This window comes from Garra rufa, chromosome 21 (assembly GCF_049309525.1).
Source record: "Garra rufa chromosome 21, GarRuf1.0, whole genome shotgun sequence".
Classification (NCBI taxonomy): Eukaryota; Metazoa; Chordata; class Actinopteri; order Cypriniformes; family Cyprinidae; genus Garra; species Garra rufa.
Window position 1 is genome coordinate 12832127 of NC_133381.1, and position 23136 is coordinate 12855262.

Sequence of the window (23136 nt, forward strand, 5' to 3'; positions counted from 1 at the left end):
AATGAATATATTAGCATAATATTTCACCTATCTGACTGAAAATGATAAGAACAAACATGAATGTTATCAAGATTCTTGCCTTGGAAATCCTGATTTAGTTTGGCCAACCACAAATGACCATTTTCTCAGTTTTTTTGAACTCTTCTCCTTGATTTGTTATAGCTTTGGCAGTCTGTAGTACTCCAAATGTTTTTCCCAGGACTGACCGATTAGTACAGCTCAAAACATGACAATAATTGACCATTTTCAGCAGGAATAATCATCAAAATATTTGAGTTATCTTCAGTTCAATGTCATCGTTTACGTTCACTGCTGCCAATATGGCCGATTGAAAACACTCTATAGCGTGGCACTAGCAACACGAAGGTCGTAGGTTCAATTCCTAGGGAATGAAAATACTGATAAATATATTAATAACTTAACTGCAAGTAACTTTATATAAAAGCTGTTTTTCAATAAATATTTACATTCATATTTAATGCATTTGGCAACTTGCAGTGCATTCAAGCTAAATTTGATCAGTTTATGCATTCCCTGGGAATCAAACTCATGACCTTGGTATTGCTGCGTATGTGAAATAAGAACCAGCATTTTGCACTGAAATCCTGTGCACTAGACTAGAGTGGTGCAACTCACATGTGCATGTTTCTGTAACGCGTGGTGACTTTGCCGTGACTGGTGAAGATTGAGCGCTCTACAAATGACACCCTGTCATTTGTTTCCATGGCACTGTTATGAACACAGGATCTGAACTTGGCACCTGAGTGCTGCTTATATGGGTGGATCTCCAAAGCTCTTGTGTCACTTATAAAGACTGTTTCACATACAGGCACATGCATCTGCGTTTATACATAGAGGGAGCTTTGATGATTAATGTGTCTGTTCCATTGTTGATGTCATCTCCATGGCAACAGGACGAGGTTACACAAGAGTTGCGGTTGAACAGGTAGCAGTGGAGTCGTTTATGAAGAAACACAGGATGGAAGAGCACACACTGGCATTTCCAGCGGGTAGCATTTTCTGTACTGTCAGCAGTGCTATGGTGGTGGTGTTTGCTCGGACATTCGATTGAGTTCAGAAGTTTAATTTTTTAAAGAGCAATGTGTCAGATATATATATCTTTGTTTTTTTCTGATTCCCGCTCTACAATCCTCATCTATATGGATCCGTAAGAGGTTACGGCGATAATGCTGATCCGCGTGACATGATTTATCCCTCACTCTGAAAGCCAGGTTGATGTAAGATAAAGCCGGCCTGCTTGCTGACATGTTCCCTGGCCAGCTGTTGTGTTCCCTGTGGACAGATGTTGGTTGCGAGGGAAGCTGCAGGAGATTTGCACGCAAACCTACCTTTGACGTCACCAGCCCGCCTGACTTTTGTAGGCTGCGCTGTGTTACCAAGGGTTACACGACCATCCCTCTGGGATCCTGATGCTGACACCACAGTACCTGCCGATCAATAGCGGACACGGAGCCGAGCGCTGACTCTCAGGGTATCAGCACCTTCCGGAATCTGAATCTTGCACTTAAAGGAGTTCACTTCCAGAATGAAAATTTCCTGATAATTTACTCACCTCCATGTCATATAGGTGTTCCTGTCTTTCTTTCTTCAGTTGCAAAAAAATTAAGTTTTTTTGAGAATGACATTCCATGATTTTTCTCTATATATTTAGGAGCCAATGGGTTGAAGGTCCAGATTTGCAGTTTCTAAATGATCACAGCTGAGAAAAAAGGCAAAGTGATTGGTCATTTTCATTAAAAAAAAAAAAAAATTAGGGTAGGGCGAAAAACTTAATCTAATTTTTCGCCTCCAACTTCAAAATCATCCAAAATCTTTGTTTTACCTTTTTTGTAAAGGGCGTTTGACTTTCCATCTACATCACATGTGCGTGATTACATAATGTCGAGCTAGTGCAAGAAAAGTGGTTAAAGTATATAAATTTGTTGTTTTCTTAGAAAATGACATATTGCTTCTCTATAGATATGACCCTTATTCCTTGGCTTGGATCGTGTAGAGCCCTTTGAAGCTGCACTGAAACTGCAATTTGAACCTTCAACCCGCTGTTCCCTTTTGAAGTCCACTATATGGAGAAAAATCCTGGAACGTTTTCATCATAAACTTTAATCTCTTTTCGACTGAAGAAAGAAAGACATGAACATCTTTAATGATATGAGGGTGAGTAAATTATCAGGAAATTTATATTCTGGAAGTGAACTTCTCCTTTAATGAGAGCATGGTGGAGATTTAACGCTGAAACTTAATGTCTTGCTTTTTGACGTCCAAATAAACGTTTTGGCAGCAAAGATAAGGCTGGTCTTAATGATAACACCATTCGGTGAAACTTTTTTTAGGAGCGCTATGGATCCGTCAACGTTTTTTATTATCGTTGTAGGTTGTGATAGTGAAAATGAAAGAGTATTCCGTGCTCTGTCATTACTTAACGTATGACTCACTGACCAGTCATTTAAAATGACATGAAAACGTTCACTAGGTGGTTTTTACGCTGTTTTATATTTGCTCTAATGGTTGTAAGAAAGCATTATTAGCACCTTGCATTCTGCAAAAGGAATGCATGATTAAAGGATTAGTTCATCCAAATTCCTCATCGTTTACTCACCCTTACGTTTCTTTCTTCTGTGGAAAACAAAAAGGAGAAATTTGGATGAAGTGCACAGATTGCTATGGAGCTTCCAAGTTCAAAAAGCATGCTCGTAAAGCTGTAAAAGTATCATAACAAAGTATTGTGAGCTATATTTCAAGTCCTCTGAAGTAAAATGATAACTGTTTGAGAACCAGATCAGTCAGATTCATGAACAAGTAATTTAGACAGATTTTATGAAATCTTTCTTACTAAAAAGAATGATTGGATAATGAAAATTGGACATTGTTACTTCATGAACCATCGAATGTGCTAAGAAGAGCTAGGGCATGATAACATTTTGACCAATAAGGATGCATTCAATTGAACAAAAGTAAGAGTAAAGACATCTAAAATGTTACAGAAAATTGGTGTTTTAAATAAATGCAATTGTTTTAAACTTTCTCTTTAGAATCCAGAAAAATATTAAAGAGAAATGACTAGAGGCATCAGCAATAATCAAAAGGTAAACATTTATTAAGCAATTTCAGAAATGTTTGTATTTAATTATTATTTATTAATAAATTATAATTTATTGAACGTATTAATACATGTTTATTTCCAGCCCAATTTGGGTTTATTTTAAGCGAGAAATATAGTAATTTTTAAGCAATAGTTGATTTAGATTAAACATTTACCCAGACTGCTGGGTCAAAACAACCCAGTCGCTGGGTTTGTCCATATTTCACCCAGCGCTGGGTTGCTTTTAACCCAGGATTTTTTTTAGAGTGAAGATACTTCTTTCAAAAACATTTTAAAAAACATACAAATTTTTAATGGAAATAGGGATTTTTTGTGTGTTCCAAGAGAGATTGAAAGTCAAGCAGAACAATATGAGTGTGTATAAACAATGGCAGAAATTAAATTTTGCAGTGAAAAACACAACCTAGCAGAATTGTGCTAGCGCTTAGGTTCCATGTTGGGACTACCGCTTTTAACAAGACTAACGCCGAACAGATGAAAGGATAATTGCAGCTAATGCTGTCATTTGAGCTGTACAATTGAGCAATTTTAGAGATTGCTTGACTTGTCTGTTAGTCTGTTACAGATATAGCCCCATAAGTGCTTCATCATTAGGTCTTTTCACCGACAGAGCAGTGTGTCTGTATTTGGTTAAATACAAGTCTGTCAGGTTGAGAAGTGTTGTTAAATGAAATAATCTGTGTGTTAGAAATCTTTACCATCTGATTATGGAAATCAGCATCTTTTGTCAATCATCTGCTTAAAGAGCCTCTTGGCAGAGGTGCCTGATACACAAATGAACCTCAGCAGTTCAGTCCTCAGGATATCTTTTTTTCTAACTTCTGTTGCTCTTACTTAATGAAATGAAAATTCTGTCATTAATGTCTCACCTTCATGTTGTGCCAAACCCTTAAGACCTTTGTTCATCTTCAGAACACAGAAATCAGAGCTTTCTGACCCTGCATAGACAGGAATGCAACTACCACGTTCCAAGCCCAGAAATATAATAAGGACATTAATAAAATATTCCATGTGACATCAGTGGTTCAACATTAATTACACAAAACTATGAAAATACTTTTTATGCGCAAAGAACACTATGTGTTTAAGAGAGTAGCAAGACACATGCATTTGCATACTGATTCAATGTTACAGAGGTACTAACCCTGTTGTCATCCAAGATGTTCAGTCTCTCTTTCTTCAGTCGTAAAGAAATTATGTTTTTTTGAGGAAAACATTTTAGGAATTATCTGCATAGTTCACTTTGTAAACACTAGGTCGGTACGATGGGTCCAGCGATGTATCTGTAAGGCTGCAATGATTCCTCGACTCTGTTTGAGTATTCAATAGAAACAATCCTTGATTGTATTTTGCCTTGTCAAGTAATCGGCAAAAAACGAAAGTGGCACTTTCCACCTATTAAACCCATTTAAAAACCATAATGAAGCAATATGCGATTAAGAACAAACGCTACGTTCAATTAAAATAAATATATGCAATGCAGATTTAATATATGCTCTTTATTTACACGCGTATAGGTTACGTACGTGCATCTCAGAGCGGCTCAGTTCACAGTAAATGCTGCTCCTCACAAACTGTTATTATTTTCATATATGGAGTGTCTCAAACTCCTTCTCTGCATGTTGTTGTGAGTTGATTTTAACGTTTATCTAGGAACGCAATGTGCGCTATTTGTAAGGCAAATCATTTATAAACCTACGCAAACACAGGAGAATACATTAGTATATCAATATGCAACTGTTCATCATGGTTTCAAAATAAACGTTTGAACCCCTTACTCTGTTTTTATCTCCACATATTCAAGAAATTGCAGTTGCTGTAGCTTTTCTATCATAAAGAAATGACCAAATATTAAACATTAAGTAGACATTTGAATTAAATGTTGTTTAGTCAATACTAAACAAGGATTAGATCACGCAGTAAAGTGTAAAAACTGTTGCCAGGCTGTTGGTGCCCTCTTTAGGCCTTAGTTATACTGCCTAATGTACATTTGTTGTATTGTTTATAATACATTATGTATTGTAACAGTTTTGTTCAATACGACCATACGATTTCTTGCTTTTGATACTTTATTTTAACTAATTATTATTGTCTCATTGCTATTATATATGTGACCCTGGACCACAAAACCAGTCATAAGGTTAAATTTTACAAAACTGCGATGTATACATCATAAGAAAGGTCAATAGATAAGCTTTCTATTGATATATGGTTTGTTAGGATAGGACAATATTTGGCCGAGATACATCTGTTTGAATATCTGGAATCTGAGGGTGCAAAAAAATCAAAATACTGAGAAAATTGCCTTTAAAGTTCTCCAAATTAAGTTCTTAACAATGCATATTACTAATCAAAAATTACATTTTGATATATTTATAGTAGGAATTTTACTAAAAATCTTCATGGAACATGATCTTTACTTAATTTCCTAATGATTTTTGGCATAAAAGAAAAATCAATTATGTTGACCCATACAATGTATTTTTGGCTATTGCTACAAATATACCCCAGCGACTTAAGAATGGTTTTGTGGTCCAGGGTCACATATGTTACAAACCCTGCCTGTGTCCTTCTGTCCACTCACCGCCCACTCATTACATTGACTTTCACACATCACCCCGGACTTCACTTTCCATCTTTCATTGCACGGCTTGCACTTTCACCCGCCGCCAATCATGAACATTATATATACTAGGTCCAGTCTTGTCTTGTCTTTCTGTGTTTTGTATTTCCGGTCTGGTTTCTGCCTGCCCCTTTGGATTACTCTTTTGTCTAGCCCCTCCTTGGATTATGTTCGCCAGTGTTATCGACCCTCGCCTGTCTGGATTACTGCCTATTTATGACTACGTCTGTGCTGAACTTTAATAAAAGCTTGCATATGGATCCGACAATCTCACGACCCTCTCTAACAATATGTGTATTTTAAGTCATTATAAAGGCTATTGTTCACTTAGGTCTATTTTTATTACCACAAAAAAAAATATAGTTATTTGATGACTTGATTAATCAAAAGAATGATTGACAGATTACTTGATTACTAAATTAATCGTTAATGACAGCTCTAGATGTACTCCGCTATATAGAGATCATTCCTAAAATGTTTTCCTCAAAAAACATAATTTCTTCACAACTGAAGAAAGAAAGACATGAACATCTTGGATGACAATCGGGTGAGTACATTATATGTACATTCTTGTTCTGGAAGTGAACTACTCCTTTAACAGGCAATAGGTCTATATTAACCGCAGGTCACTTTGTTTAAAATATGATGGCATGTGTGAGTCTGTTCACTTCCTGCGCAAGGTTGAGTCACTGATTTGATTCCAAGGCTTGGTCTCCTCACGCCTCGTGGCCGTATGCTGCGCCCGTGGGGGACACCATATTGCTCGCGGATGATCTCGGCGTGCGGTGACTGTGTCAGAATAAACATGGTGCGTGAATGCCAAGAGAGATGGTTTGCTTGAGAATGTGTGATTTTTGTGGGACTACATCTCAGCGGGGCTTGATCTGGCCACCCTTCGTCACTGGTGATCACGTACAGCATATACACTCAAAAGATGGGATGAACGCACACACGTGCTTTCATATACACACACACCCACACACACTCTGTCCTGGGTACTGTGCTGGCACAGACTGCGCTGTGGGAACAGAACTTGTCTCAATTTATCATGTCATCAGCTTTTACTTTTGTATCTGCTTTACTCTGGATGGCTTCAGGCTCTGCAAAGGAATCCTCTTTAATTAGGATTACACAGGTCATTAGCAAACCCAAGTTTTTTTTATGTGCTCTTTTCTCCTCTGCTTCAGTATTGGGAGTAATTTTGGTGTAGAACTAAATTATTGATTGCGGTTGTCTCAATGGCGTTGTTCAGGTTAGCTTCTTTTGGTGAACCAAGCCACTTATTTTGGACTTGTTTTGTAAGACCAGGTCACTTGTTTTTCTGGAAAGATTTGGCAACACAGTCTTAAAATCCTGTGTCTCTAAAGGGAAAATCTATGCTGAAAATCTGTTTATTTTCGGTTGCAAGGATGTAGAGGAAAAAGGCAAGAGTTTGCAAACATTTTTAGAAGTGCAGAATAGGAGATGAAAGTAATATTGACATACTGAATATTGAAAGTATAGAGAATGATTTAGTATAAAATATAAAGTAGAGAGAAAGAGAAGGAAATACTTTTTTAAAGAATTTTATTTATTAAAAAAATTATTTAGAATGTTTTTGGTAAAATTTGGTTTATTTAGAATAATTTATTAAACTGCTTTTTTTTAAATAATAATAATAATTATTATTAATATGTAGAATTGAAATAATTGATAGTAATTGATCATGATAATTGATTTTTGTACTATTACCTGCATGGTTATATATACTTTGTAGTTTAAAACAAATGGGAAAAAAAAATAATTTAATAAATATAAATGATCAAAATCATATCCTGATCATTTCTAGAGACTAGAATATTGTAATATTGTATTATTGAATAAGATTTAATTATTAATTGGAATATATAAGTAACATTTAATTTTAAATAATTTCATAAAATAAATTTAAGGTTTGTAGTTTCATAAATATTTAATTTAATTGAGTTTATGGTTTTATTAAAATAAAAGAGTCTTATCCTGACTATTTCTATATATTATGGTACTGTAATTTGCATATATTGTAATGTTGTATTATTAATATTATTATTATTATTATTTAGAATTTAAATAAATGATACCAGTTGTTCATGATAATTGATTTTTCTACCATGAAATGTGGTCCTTTATCCACATGGTTGGCTGTTCATGTTTGCCTTGCAATTGATCAACTTTGCTGCATAATTGAATTGAATGTTTTTACTGGTATATCTATTTTTAGATTGATTGCCACAGTTGAAACCAAGGCAGTATAAAACAATATATATATCAGCTATTTTTCAATCAGTTTTGCCAAGTCTGTGGTTTTCCTGTGGAATTAGACTACTTTTACACTGTTGCCACGGGTTGTTGTTCATGTCTGGGGGTTGAAGCCACCCCAATAATGTGATATTTATCTCCTGAAATGTAAATTTTACCAGGGGACCCTTCCGAAACGTAACTGGGCTAGTTTTTTTTTTTTTGGCTAGCTTTGAGTAGCAATTGGGCAGGTTTTGTAGGGAAAAACCTGGCAACCCTGTTTACAATTGATGAAAATGATGGACATAGGTGCAGTGGAGCAGCTATTTGTTGGTTGTTGGAGGTGTGATGTGTTCTAATGTTTCTCATGCTCTACTCAGCCTGCACATTCTTGCACATTCTCAGAAAGACTGAAAGGAGAGCATGAGAGTTGGATGGGGGTGATGTGTTGGACTCATCTCAGTGAATAGATCCAACAACAGCCCAGCTTTGCCCTCCCCAAACACCCTCATTATGAATGACCTTTCATGCCCTTCCTAATGCACTGAGAGCCTCTGAAGGTGAGGGGAGTCATCGGTCTCTTAATGCTCTGCTGCAGAACTCCCCAATATAGACCTGCTTTAAAAATGCCATTGTGTGCAGAATTCAGCCAATATGAACGGAGGTCATCGTGTCTCCACCAATCGCAGCGCCAGCTTACCGCTTCTCTGCTCCTTGGTGTGATTTAAGCCGCAGAGCTTCAGAAGAGATGACGACTCTGGGGCCGCAGCCATTAGCGGCTGATGACTGTTGGGATTTGGAGACCAAAGCAATGATGTCCATTTGGACACCTTGATTTATCCATGTTTCAGAATGGTCGATGTCTGCATTTATATAGATCACCTTGCCAAGAGAGCATTAACACACCGGTTTGGGAATTCAGTACACTTGCTGTTCTAGGCGTGTTTTTTTATTTATTTATTTATTTTTTTGTAATATCTTTACTTTCACTCTAAAAACAGTAATAACCTTGATTTTCTAAAATTAAAAGGTCCATCCTTAAATGTAAAATTTTTCTTCACCTGTTTGCTCCAATAAACAAAAACATTTGACAGTTTGGCCAGTGATTTACAGTACAAATGTAAATTCTACACTATTTTTTGTAAATAAATTAAAAATAAAAAGTGCAATTAGGCATCAAAATGTTATAATGTAGAGTATGAATATTTATATTTATTTCAAATTTTCAAAAAATTTTATTTAACGTTATTAAATTTACATTTTTCAAGATTAAATTTAAGTGAGGATTTGATTACAGCAAAGGTGTACATCCAGTAAATATAAGATTAAAATATTAATTAGAAATATTAGATTACAGTAAATGACAATTGGCAATGTTGCTTTTGCAACTAATTGAAATAAGTTTAAGCAGTAAAATTACTGAAAGTAAAAAATAAAAAAATAAACCATTAGTCAAAAAATGTAATTAAATTAAATATAATAGTAATATAAAAAATTAAAAAAAAAAGAAAAAAAAAACACATTAGAAAATTAGTATAAATTGTAACTAAAATGAAACCTGAAAATACAAAAATAAAAGCTAATTTAAACCTAAATAGTAATATTTATAAATAATAATAATGAAAATTAAAAGGGCTCATTACAAAATTGGTAAAAAAAAAACGATTAAAAAAGCTAAAAAATAAAATGAAACCTGAAAATACAGAAATAAAAGCTAATTTAAGCATAAATAGTAAAATAAAAAATAATAAAATTGAAAAAAGCACATTACAAAATTAGTAAAAATTATAACTAAAATGAAACCTGAAAATACAAAAATAAAAGCTAATTCAAACTTAAATAGTAATATTAAAAATAATGATAATACAAATAAAAAAGGAAAAAACTAAATAGTTAAAAATAATAACTGGAAGGAAACCCGATAATACAAGAAATAAAAGCTAATGCGAACCTAATTATAAAAAAATAATAATAATAAAAATGAAAAAGCAAATTACAAAATTAGTACAAATTATAACTAAAATTAAATCTGAAAATACAAAAATAAAAGCTAATTCAAACATAAATAGTAACAAAAAAAAAAAAGATCATGATAAAGTTTAATTTTAGGGTTTTTTCTTTTTTAATCTCTGTCCCTAAATATAAAAAGCCGTAAGAAAGTTTTGCTGTTGTAAAATTAAGTTATAATGGGCAGATATCTCATAAAGATGGATCCAAAACTTGGCTCTTTCCCCACAGTTCTTTTTTTTTCTCACATATTTAAAGTGGTGAGCATGAAATGGGGGACTCTGGACAGTGGGGTCGAGGGGAGGGGTGTGCTTCATAATAGCAGGTCTTTTATTTTGCTCAGGAACTGATAGGATTAACTTTACTGCTTATAATAGAATATAGCATCTTCAGAGGCCCGTTCTTCTTAGGGAGAATGAAAGATCTCTCTGCCAAGACTATCAAACAGTCTTTATATACTCCACCATTGCCTGTTGCCTAGGAGACCAGTGTAATCCAAGTGCTTTCTTTCCCCCCGTTTTCCCTGGCTCTCCTTTCCCTTTTTCACCCCCTCTCTCTGATTGGAGACTCTATTGGCTGGTGCCATTGAGCTGGCCTTCAGACGGACACAGCAGCTGTCAGGAGATGGAGATAAATCTGAGGCAAAGTGCTCTGAAACCTATTGATTTCTCCTGATTACAGAACATTTGGAAAGATAGACCAGTGCAGCCTCTTCTCCACGGAGCATATATGAATAATCTGATGTTCTCAGGATCACATATCACAGCCTTTAAAGACGGATGTGACCCTGTTGGACGCTTTATTTTGTCTGTACATGCACATAGTACTCAAATACATCAGCTGAGAATGTAATCACGGCATAGGGCTGTAAGTCTTTTTTTGCTCTTTTGAAACTGTCAGAATGTCCTGTTCTGAAGAGTTCAACAGTAGCAGATTTTCCTTCAGGGCTGGTGTTTTGCGATTTATGATGCAATGGTGATTAGAATTGATTGTCTTTGTTTTGTCTCACACTTTTGCCTGTTCCCAAGAGACAAACATGCCAATACACCCCCCTTTTCCAGTTATTTTAACTATATATAGGCAATATGTTGAAGGGGAAAATGTAGCACATTCATTTTTTTTTTTAGCGGTTTCATTTTTTTTTATCTCTCTACAGTAATGATAATATGAATATTATTAATAATACTATTATTGTTAATAATAATGACTAGTTCTTTGTGGTTTTGTATCATAATCATAATATTAATTATTTTATTTTATTACCAGTTGCCTTTTGTCTCCCTATAATAGTATATATTTTTTAATAATTTTCATTCATTATTAATTTTTATTCTTTACCACTTGCTATATTTTGCCTTTCTTCATTTTTTCCATTTCTTCCATCCTGTTCATTTTTTAACTCCCCTATTTTATAAATAATAATAATAATAATAATTTATTTTATTTTATTCAGTTGCTATATTTTGCCTTTGTTAATTTTTCATTCTTTGCTTCCAATCTGTTCATTTATTTTACTTTATTATTTCATTTATTTTAACATCCCTATTTTCTTGTCTTCCTATGATAGTAATATACTTTTTTACAATTTCCATTCGATATTAATTGAATTTTTTGCTATATTTTACCTTCCTTCATTTTGTTCAATTTCTTCCATCCTGTTCATTTCTTTTGACTCCTGTAATTTCTTCTCCCTATAATAATAATAATAATAATAATAATAATAATAATGATAATAATTATTATTATTATTATTATTATTTTATTTTATTCACAGTTGCTATATTCTTTGTTTTAACTCCCATATTTTCTTCTGTCTTCCTAATAATAATATTTTAAAATTATTTTTATTAATTATTCATTTTTATTTTTTACCAGTTGCAATATTTTGCCTTCCTTCATATTTTTCCATTTCTTCTTTTTTTTCCGGTCTCCCTATAATTATTAATAATAAATTTTGTTTTATTTTATTTTATTGTTATTATTTATGTTTATTTCTTTTAACTCTCCTATTTTCTTCTGTCATCCTCTAATAATTTAATTTAATTTATTTATTTTAATTCCCCTATTTTCTTCTGTCTCCCTATAATAATAATATTAATAATAATAATTTTTTAATTTTATTTATTTTTATTCTTTACCAGTTGCTATATTTTGCCTTCATTTTTATTCATTGCTTCCATCCTGTTTGTTTCTTTTAACTCCCCTATTTCCTTCTATCACCCAATAATAATAATAATAATTATTATTATTATTATTATTATTAATTTATTTTATTATCTTTTAATTATTTTATTTTATTCCAGTTGCTATATTTTGCCTACCTATTTTTTTTTTCTTCTTCTTCATTGCTTCCATCCTGTTCATTTCTTTTAACTCCCCTATTTTTCATTTCCATCAGAGCATCTACCGGACAGACCATTTAAGGATTGAATTTCATGGTGCAATTCATCTTTGTGGTTGGTCCAGGTATGGTTTTAAAACACGCTGATGGAAAGTTGACAGCTTAATTAGGTGGAGAATGTCAGTTTGTGCTAAGAATAAATGCATTCACTGCTTTCAGAAGAAAATGGGATTTTTCGCTACGAAAGACCTTTCCCTCCGGAAAAATACTACATGGCACGATACAACGCTCCGTTCAATTATTTAGTGAAATAATTACATATAATTATAACACAAATTATAAATAATAATAGTATAATATAAATGATAATTAGCAGTCACTTTAATTGAAAAGTTTTTTGTACTCTATTCTCTAATTGTTGATTTTGTATTTCAGATGTTACTGGTTAAGCTTTAAAACACTGAGACATGAGTGTAAATGAATTGTGAGTCCAATAAACGTGCTGTTTATTTTGTTTGCTAAAACACTCCAAGGGTTTGAATTGTTTGACTTGTGCTGGTACAAATCTTTCCAGTGAAGCCAAATACTGTGGGTAAAGAGCCGAGCGCTCGCTCTGGGGTTTGCTGCGATCAATAGAGTGTGTTATCGTTTCTTAGCCCTTGTCGGGGGAATCTAGTATTCAAGCTGAAAAAATCTCGTAGCAGCTTTTTGTTAAAGATATTTTGGCCACATCAAAAAACAGTCAATTAACTCAAAGTGATTAACAGCGGTCAGCAGGGACGACTGATTTGACTGGTTTTAGTTAAAGAAATTGAAACCTCCTCCAAAAGCAGCATCCGGTTTGTTAGTTTAGCAAAGTTTGAATGCGTGACACACGGCCCGGGCCAGCGTGTGTTTGTGTATTACCTCAGGGCACACAGTATGGCACTCTGTCAGTTATCTGAAGGTCATGACTATTGATTCATTGAGAACACAGAGTCTGTCTAACAAAACAGCACATGCTGTCCATCGCTTTGAAGTGGCTGAGTGAAAGGAAATGACTTTACTTCTCAAAAGCACCGTGATAGGCTGCACTTTGTTCTGTGGCGGTGGTTTGCTGATTGTGTGAATCTCTGACAGTATAGGGATAACTTGAACTGAAAAATGGGGCTTAGTAACGTGACACTGATTGTAGTCTGTACTAATGAGCTCAAGTAATTTCCCCCTGATATCACTTTCAAAGTGACATTTTGCTGTTTCCTCGTTTTCAGCAGGATCTGTCAGGAGAGCTAATTTATATACCGGGAGCGTTCGCTCACCGTGCTGTTTTTCAAAATGCTGAGTTTGTCTAAGTGGTCTGTAGCATCTGCGCCAGCTATAGTTTGCACTTCTGGGTTTTTCTGATGCATTTTTTTTTCTGCCCGTTTCACTTTAATGAACTGGAGAATGTGGAGGTCAAGGGAATGCAGGTGGTCAAACTTATCTTATCTTGTCTTATCTTTTAGCTAGAGCAAACCATTAACTCAGAAATTCACTAAATGAACACATTTGGCTTATTTTGATTTTGTGCATTTGTATTTAAATTGATTTACTGCTACAAAGTGATGGGAAATTTGAATACTCCTTCATATTTCTCTAAATAGTACCATTTGCACCCTGTTGACATACATAAGATGTACAGTATATCGCTTATACAAAAGCTGAATGTTTTTAAATGTTTTTTGGTGTTATTATTTTATGTGTTTTTTTTATTTGTATACTTTGGCCCATTTTTATGGTTTTTGAAAGTGCTTCATAAATAAAGGAGTTAAGTATGTGTTAAAAAAAAATTATTAACACACAAAAATTGTTTTGAAATATGTAATCAAATATAATAATAATAAATATTAGTATAGAAAATTAATACAAAATATACAAATATTTATGTATTTAAATGGGTAAATATTTAAATTTACTAATGTTTATTTTATATTTTATAATTGGGTATAAACATGTAAACTACTGCTACTTTAATAAACATTAAATAAAAATAAATAACACAAAAATGTTTTTTAAGTATTGAATGTGTAATCAAATGTAAAAAAAGATAATAATAATAATAATAATAATATTAATGATAAATATTAGTATTAAATATTAATACAAAATTATACATATATTTAATAAATATTTAATTGATATTTATTAATGTTTATTTTATATTTTATAATTGGGTGTAAACATGTTAACTACTTACTCTAATAAACACAAAAAATACATAACATTTAAAAAAAATATATTGAATATGAAATCAAATATAATAATAATAATGATAATAATAACAATAACAATAATGATACATATTAGTATTGAATATTAATGCAAAAATAACATATTTATTTATATTTTAGAATACGTAAACGTGAAAAGGGTGTAAACTATCGAATAAACAAAAAATACATAACACAATTTGTTTTTAAAATATTGAATATGTAATCAAATAATAATAGTAATAATAATAAAAATAATTGAATTGATACATATTAGTATTGAATATTAATATAAAAATAATACAGAAATATATTTAAAAATGTTTATTTTATATTTTAGAATTGGGTTTCTTACTTTAATAAACACAAAAAATAAACAACACATTTTTTAAATCATTGAATATGTAATCAAATATAATAATAATAATAATAATAATTATTATTATTATTATTATTATTGTTGTTGTATATTAAATATGTAATCAAATATAATAATGATACATTTTAGTATTGAATATTAATAAAAAAATGTGAAATATTATTATAAATTATATTTTATGTGGGTATCACAGTATTGACATTTCTGTTCATAATGTTAAATTATTATAATATTAATTTTTAGTAAATAATTTATATTAGTACTTATTTAATATATTAAAATATGTAATTTTTCATGTAATAAATATTTTATATTTTTCTATAATAAATATATTAGGTGTTTAATAAATAGAAATTACTATTGACTAAATAATAAATAATAATATTATTGTTATGTCTGTATGCTATTAACATTATCTTTTTTTGGGGGGGGGCATAATCTGCAAAAGATACATGTTATTTTGCTTTAGAATTTAACAACAGCACACCTTTGATGCCTAAAAATGCTACCTAGGTAGTCACGCTCACTAGGATTTGAAACACAGCTCAAGACAGCCCATTTTAAAAAGAAAGAAAAAGGAAGAAAAGCTGTATTTGTATGCTCAGCTATCCATCATTGAATATTCATGTTTTCATTCCTTTACTTGATGACCTGATGTTTCAGTGTGAAGTAAATTACTGTAACATAACAATGGGACGTATGGCACAATAACTGATGTCCATAGATCCCATCCAAACATAGAAATCCACAGGCAATTACTCTGAGTTAAAAGGTCAAAGAAGTAGTACACAAACACCAGTTTTTGCTGCTAAAAATCTTTGACCGGTTCTGGTTGTTGTCTCTTGACATGTTTAGCAGCTATTTCTTGTTCTGTCCTGACTATATATTCCTTTTCCTCCTCCACAGAGTATCGGGAAGGGCTCTCTGTGGTGCATAGACCCCGAATACAGACAGAATCTCATCCAGGCGCTGAAGAAGACGCCTTATCATCCTTATTCCCAAGTGTTCACCACACCTCCCACCTCTCCTCAGGCATATCAAAGGTAGGCAAGCGGCCCACTGGACACATCGATCCTTAAACCCCACCAAACGTCTCTCTCTCGCTCTCCGTGTTGCACGCTCGTCCCTGTTGGTATCGGTTAGCAGCGGGAACCCACGGGCGGCGGCGGAGCGAGTGAAGCTGTCAGAGCGAGACCCGGCGTTGGGTTCCGAGCGGCTCCCTCACCGCTCCATTTCATTTTGATCTGGCTAACAGGTCTGCGTGCTCCCAGCCACTCGACTGTGCAAGACAAAATAATTGCTTTACTGTAAAACTCGAACTGGCATATCATCCTTAACAAAGGATATGGAACAAATGGGCGGCCAGCTCAGAGGCTAGAAAGGGAAAATGGAGATGGATGCTTTTAAAGAGATTGGATTAAAGCGGACAGCTCTAGTAAGAGAGATCGGCTGTGTTTCAGGTGTTGCTCAAGCATGGCGAGATGATTAAGGAATGAGGCGGAGAAGGGAGCCGCGCTCAGATGTTTTTGGATAGGCTTTTGTCACGACGGCCTGCATTTCTCCCTTTAGCGGTATGTGCATGCTGCAAGCACATTGCTGCCTCATCAAGGCAGAAATCTCACAGCTCGACAAACAAATGCTGAATAAGGTCATTTCTTTAGGAAAAAAAAACTTTCTACAAAATGCATGTGTGCAGGAGGTGAAATTGCACTGTTTGCCAAACTGCGCTGTAGAAAACTATATGAAAATCATCACATGCTTAATGAGAGGCTTTTTGAGAGGAATGATAATTGGTGTTATTTTATTCTAAGGTTTCTGATTAAATCTGAAAGATTTTTCCAAAACCTTTGCACCTGGTAAATCAGTCTTATTGAATAACCACCCTCAGTCAAGTTTAACCAAGTGCTATCAGGTACATGCTTTAGATTATTATAGATTGCAGTATTCATTGAAGTCAGCAATATTTGGCTAAAGGTTAACGCTGCGCTATTATCATGAATGAAAAACAGGCATTTCTGTATGTTTTTTAGTAATGATGGATAGCTGTGATTTATCAAAGCCTGGAGAAGGGCAATGTAACAGCATATACCCTTATGGCAATATATACACTGCCGCTCAAAAGTTTGGGATCAGTAAGATCTTTAATGGATTTTAAAGACCTTACAGAAAAAACTGTAATGTTGTGAAATATTATTTCAATTTAAAATAACTGTTTATATATATGTGAATATATTTTAAAATGTGATTTATACCTGTGATGCAAAGCTGAATTTTCAGCATCATTACTCCAGTCTTCAGTGTCACATGATCCTTCAGAAATCATTCTAATATGCTGATTTATTATCAATGTTGAAAACAGTTGTGCTGCTTAATATTTTGTTGTAAGCTATGATCCCCCCAAGATTCTTAAACAAATAAAAAGTTGAAAAGAACAGCGTTTATTTAAAATAGAAATCTTTTGTGACAATATAAACTACCATCTAAAAGTTTGGGGTCAGTAAATTTTGATTCTTTCTTTTATTGAAAGAAATTAATACTTTTATTCACCAAGAATGTGTTAAATTTATAAAAAGTGATAGCAAAGACTTATATTGTTAGAAAATATTTATATTTTTAAATTGCTGTTCTTTTTAATCTTTTAGTAACCAAGAATCCTGAAAAAAGTATCACAGGTTCCAAAAAAAAAAAAAAAAAAATTAAGCAGCACAGCTGTTTCCAACATTGATGATAACAGTAATTAATCAGCATATTAGTATGATTTTTAAAGAATCATGTGACACTGAAAACTGAAGTAATGGCTAATAAAAATTCAACTTTGCATCACAGGAATACATTATATGTTAAATATATTAATATAGAACACCATTATTTTAAACTGTAATAATTTTTCACAATATCATTTTTTTCTGTATTTTTCATCAAGTAAATGCAGCCTTAATGAGCATATAAGAATTCTTAAAAAGAAATCTCACTAAGATTTTTTATGTTTTTTTTTTATTTTAAACTATAGCAAATAATATATAATATAATATACAGTATATATATATATATATAATTACAAGCAAAATAAAAAATACAGTAGAACAAATAAATAAGAAATACATTTCATTGTATAAAGTAATTACTGCATATTTTTTCATTAAATATTTCTTCTCATTAAAGTTCAGTAAGAGATTTTCTCTCTTTTGTTTGATTCTGTTTGATTAACATTAACACCAGGAATATTAGACTGCTGTCACTTTAAGAGCTTCCCAGATTCAATATACTGTTACACATGTTTTCTTTCACAGCTGTTTGCTTTCACATTAGACCTAAATTACTGTGTTTATAAGGATACTTGCAAAGATGGGCACTTTGACACATACAAGTATTTACCGTTCAAGGCCTGTAAAGCTGCAAAATTAACTCAATACTTCCGCACTCTATGAGCATCTTATTCATGTGTGCACACCCCTCAGACTTCTCTTTCACTGCTGATTGTGTTTCAATGGCTTAAAATCACTTGTTATAAAACCACAATGCTTAAAAACGCATGTAAACGATATGTTTTTGTGACCAGCTGATGAGCGTATAACCACGATAAAGACAATAGTCCAAAATTGACAAATTTCTACCAGTTGATTGTGTCTACTGGTATACCCCTAGTCAGTGTATGGGTATATCAAGACTTTTGTTTTTTACATTTTAAAGACCGTAGTGCTCCGAACCAACCTAAAACATATTGAATAGTGCTTGCAAATGACATTTTGCAGTAATTTTTTGGCTGTGTTTATGCCGTTACCTGATTTGCATAATTCCTTTAGTGAATCACACACTAAAACAGCGCAGACAGCATGTGCAAATGAATGACGCTATCAGTGGGCGCAGTTCATTCTTAGCGAATTCCCCTTCTGTATTGAGTGTTGGAGTCAGTTGTGTTCTGCTGATAGTGTTGTGTGGGAACAGCACTAGGTTGGTTATTAGCACCAGGTGTTCAAAGACGCGGAGGCCCTGTGGGAAGAGGAGATCACAGCGGACGGTCCCTCTAGTTTACACCTCTTCAAAACAACAGCCTATAACAACCTCACAATACTATTTTCGAAGACACACTCTTAAAAATAAACTTCCTAATTAGAGGCAGAAAAGGTTTTACAGCCTAATGCCATAGGAGAACCTTTTTAAGGTCCACAAAGAAGTTTTAAATCTCTAGATTTTCCACATCTCAGGAGAGTTTAACTTGATCTGCTTTAACAGATGATGCTGATTCACAGATCTGAATTTTGTAATGGAACCTTAGGAACTTTTTTAATCTCTAAACACCCTTGAGGCTTCAACCTAATGAATCTGATGCAATGTTTACTTCTTTTCCTCTTTCAGCAAATCCGTTACTCCTATTGAACAAACTCCACCTTATCTAATCAATATTAATAAGTTGCTGAGGTTTATTCCATGTTCCGCCCTCACATTTCAGATCGTTCCGACAGCCCTGGTGTAAGGTGTGTGTGAATAAGTTAGCAAAGATAGCACAGTAGTGTTGGGCACACACAGGCTCGGCTTCTCCCAGGCCAGATGGTGAATCTGCGTGTAGCAGTGTGTAATAAAGTGTTTATCTGGCCACTGCGGCTCCCAGGAAGCCGAATGAAGCTTTTTATAGCATTCCTAAGGTTCACACGAATCAGCTGAGTCATAGACTGGCACACTCCTCTTTTCTGCTCATTTTTTCTTCTCCTTTTTTTCTTTTTTTAACGCACCACTCTTTCATCTTTGCTGATTTTGTAATCACAGCAATAGAGTGGAGATTATGAGATCCTTAGAGTAGTAAGCTGAGGGCTTCAGCTCTTTTTCAAGTTGTTGGTCAGGTAGGTAGACAGATGGGATGAATGCAAAGTCTGTTCTGGTGAAGTCATCATAAGTCCCTGTGGATAGATATGTGTCCTTATTCACTGAGGAAGGAGGAGGTGATTTAATGTAAAAGAAGGGAAAACATGGAGAAATTATTTTGAGGCGTCTTGTTAGAACACTGTAAAAAAAAACTTAAAATAATTTGTTAAAAAAAACAATTTGTAATGTAAACTTAAAATAATTTGTTACCCTGCTGCCTCAAATATCTAAGTTGTCACTTAGTACAACTTAACATTTTAAGTTGACTAAACTTTTTTGAGTTGACTGAACTTAAAATGATAAGGCAGCCAGGTAACAAATTATTTTAAGTTGATTCAACAAATTGTTTTTTACAGTGAAACACAACAGTTTGTTCTACTATGTAGATGTACTCTAAAGTTTACAACCCAAAGCTTCTGTCCAACTGAATTGAATTTAATGTAAAAGACAGGAAAACATGGAGAAATTATTTTGAGGTGTCTTTTTTGAACACTGTAAAAAAACAAAACAATTTGTTGAATATGCTTAAAATAATTTGTTACCCTGCTGCCTTAAAATTTTAAGTTGAATCAATTCAAATATCTAAGTTGTCACTTTTTTAAATTGACTGAACTTAAAATTATAAGGCAGCCAGGAAACAAATTAGTTTAATCAACAAATTGTTTTGTACAGTGAAACACAACAGTTTGTTCTACTATGTATATGTACTCTAAAGTTTACAACCCTAAGTTTCTGTCCAACTGAATTAAATTTAATGTAAAAGACAGGAAAACATGGAGAAATTATTTTGAGGTGTCTTTTTTGAACACTGTAAAAAAAAAAACAATTTGTTGAATATGCTTAAAATTATTTGTTACCCTGCTGCCTTGAAATTTTAAGTTGAATCAATTCAAATATCTAAGTTGTCACTTTTTTGAGTTGACTGAACTTAAAATGATAAGGCAGCCAGGTAACAAATTAGTTTAAGTTGATTCAACAAATTGTTTTGTACAGTGAAACACAACAGTTTGTTCTACTATGTATATGTACTCTAAAGTTTACAACCCTAAGTTTCTGTCCAACTGAATTGAATTTAATGTAAAAGACAGGAAAAACATAGAGAAATTATTTTGAGGTGTCTTTCTTGAACACTGTAAAAAAAAAAACAATTTGTTGAATATGCTTAAAATTATTTGTTACCCTGCTGCCTTGAAATTTTAAGTTGAATCAATTCAAATATCTAAGTTGTCACTTTTTTGAGTTGAATGAACTTAAAATGATAAGGCAGCCAGGTAACAAATTAGTTTAAGTTGATTCAACAAATTGTTTTGTACAGTGAAACACAACAGTTTGTTCTACTATGTATATGTACTCTAAAGTTTACAACCCTAAGTTTCTGTCCAACTGAATTGAATTTAATGTAAAAGACAGGAAAAACATAGAGAAATTATTTTGAGGTGTCTTTCTTGAACACTGTAAAAAAAAAAAAAATTTGTTGAGTAAACTTAAAATATTTTTTTCCTTGCTGCCTTAAAATTTTAAGTTGAATCAATTCAAATATCTAAGTTGTCACTTAGTACAACTTAACATTTTAAGTTGACTAAACTTTTTTGAGTTGACTGAACTTAAAATTATAAGGCAGCCAGGTAACAAATTATTTTAAGTTGATTCAACAAATTGTTTTTTACAGGGAAATGGAACAGTTTGTTAGAAAGTAAACTTTTTACATTTTTACAAAAGATTTTTGTCTTACTTAAACTCTCTAATCAAAGAATTTTAGTAAAAAAAAAAAAGTTCAGCAGCAGCCAAATTTTAATTTATTTGTGAAATTCTTTATAGAAAATTGTGATGGAGGACAAGGGTGGTTTTATGCAACAGAAGAACCATTTTGGGATTTTCAAAGAATCTTTCAGCGAACTTTTGTTAAAAGAGACATTTTTTTATTAGTGTGAAGAATATTTGAATAATCTAAGGAACCTTTTTCCACTATAAAGGACCTTTTGTGGAACTGAGGTTCCACACTTTTATAAATAAAGCTTCCAAAAGGGTTTTTTTTACAGTCATGCCATACAAAAAAAGCATTCTTTTTCCCCAAAGAACCTTTCAGTGGTCAGTTTTTAAAGTATAAAGAATATTTTGAAAAACTAAAGAACTTTTTTTCTTAAAAATAAAGGTTCATTATTGGCATCAGTGGTTCTATGAAGAACCTTGAACATCCATGGAACCTTTCAAATGCAGAAAAGTTTCTTTATAGTCAAAAAAGATTCTTTGGATTTTTAAAATGTTCTTAAGAATGGTTCTTTTTGGAACTGTTCACTGAAAGGTTCTTTTATCATCACTGCCAAAACACCATTTGGAACCTTTATTTTTAAGACTGTGAACCTTTTGTAGAATCGAAAGGTTCTGTGGATGTTAAAGGTTCTTTATGGAACCAGTGATGAGTTATTAAGGAATGCTTGAACTATTTTATGCCCTCAAAGTAATTTTGGCTGTAGTAATCAATGTAAATGCAAATAATATAGTCTCAGTAGCAAAAACATCTTTTGTTGCTGTCATAACTGGTTTGGACAAAAACAAGATTCCATGTTTGTATTGTTTGTCATGTTTTCATGTTGTCCATAGTTAGTGTAAAGGTCAGTGAAAGAATGGTAGTAGCTGTGGTTTTGATGAAGAAACCTTGACTAACATTTAATGGCCGCGTGTGGGCTCAGGTACATTCCTTAACACGCTCAGAGAGTTTGAGAGACACATCGAGAAGGAGAGCGCAGGAGGAACAGCTGGGCCTCGGAGTTCACCAATGCGTGTTTGCCCTTGCGAGGTTATTAGCGTGATGGTCGCCATAGCAACAGGAACGCCTCCATGGTAACACATAGCTGAGACAGGTGCAGTTGCATCACAGGGCTATTTGTTGCCTGGCAAAAGGACAGGCCATTAGCGCTCGAGAAATACACTATCGCCCTGGAAACACGCAACTCTCCATGGCAACCGCAGATGGCTTGGAGCCTATTTTAGGGTTTTCTGTACCTGCTTTTGTCTGTCTTCATAAAAATTCGGGGATGCGTGAATTATTGGAGATGACAACTGGAGGTCCAGTTGCTTTAGGAGATTAATTTTAAATGGGACTGGGAATCTGAAGAAGCCCTGAAAGAAAAAGAGGGAGGGAGTAAAAAAACGCTGAATGCACTGAGAGTGACATAGTTCTCATTTTTAATAGTTGTCATTTCAGCCTGTGGGTAAAAATGCATTACTAAGAAAACAAATTCAATGTACAAGCTGATGAAAAGCCCTAGTCGGGTATTGTCTTGTTCAGCTTCAGCCTTCCAGGCTTGTTTGTGTGCCTCT

General features: G+C 33.3%; 1 protein-coding gene across 2 annotated transcripts in view; it reads left to right on the forward strand.

Annotated features, from left to right (window-relative positions):
- The window catches only part of foxn3 (forkhead box N3), a 122213-nt gene that overhangs the window by 44001 nt on the left and 55076 nt on the right, over positions 1-23136 (forward strand). For both annotated transcript variants that reach the window (XM_073826920.1, XM_073826921.1), the window contains exon 3: positions 15862-15998. In XM_073826920.1, coding sequence (XP_073683021.1) covers positions 15862-15998 — 137 coding nt within the window. The remainder of the gene's footprint in view (positions 1-15861; positions 15999-23136) is intronic.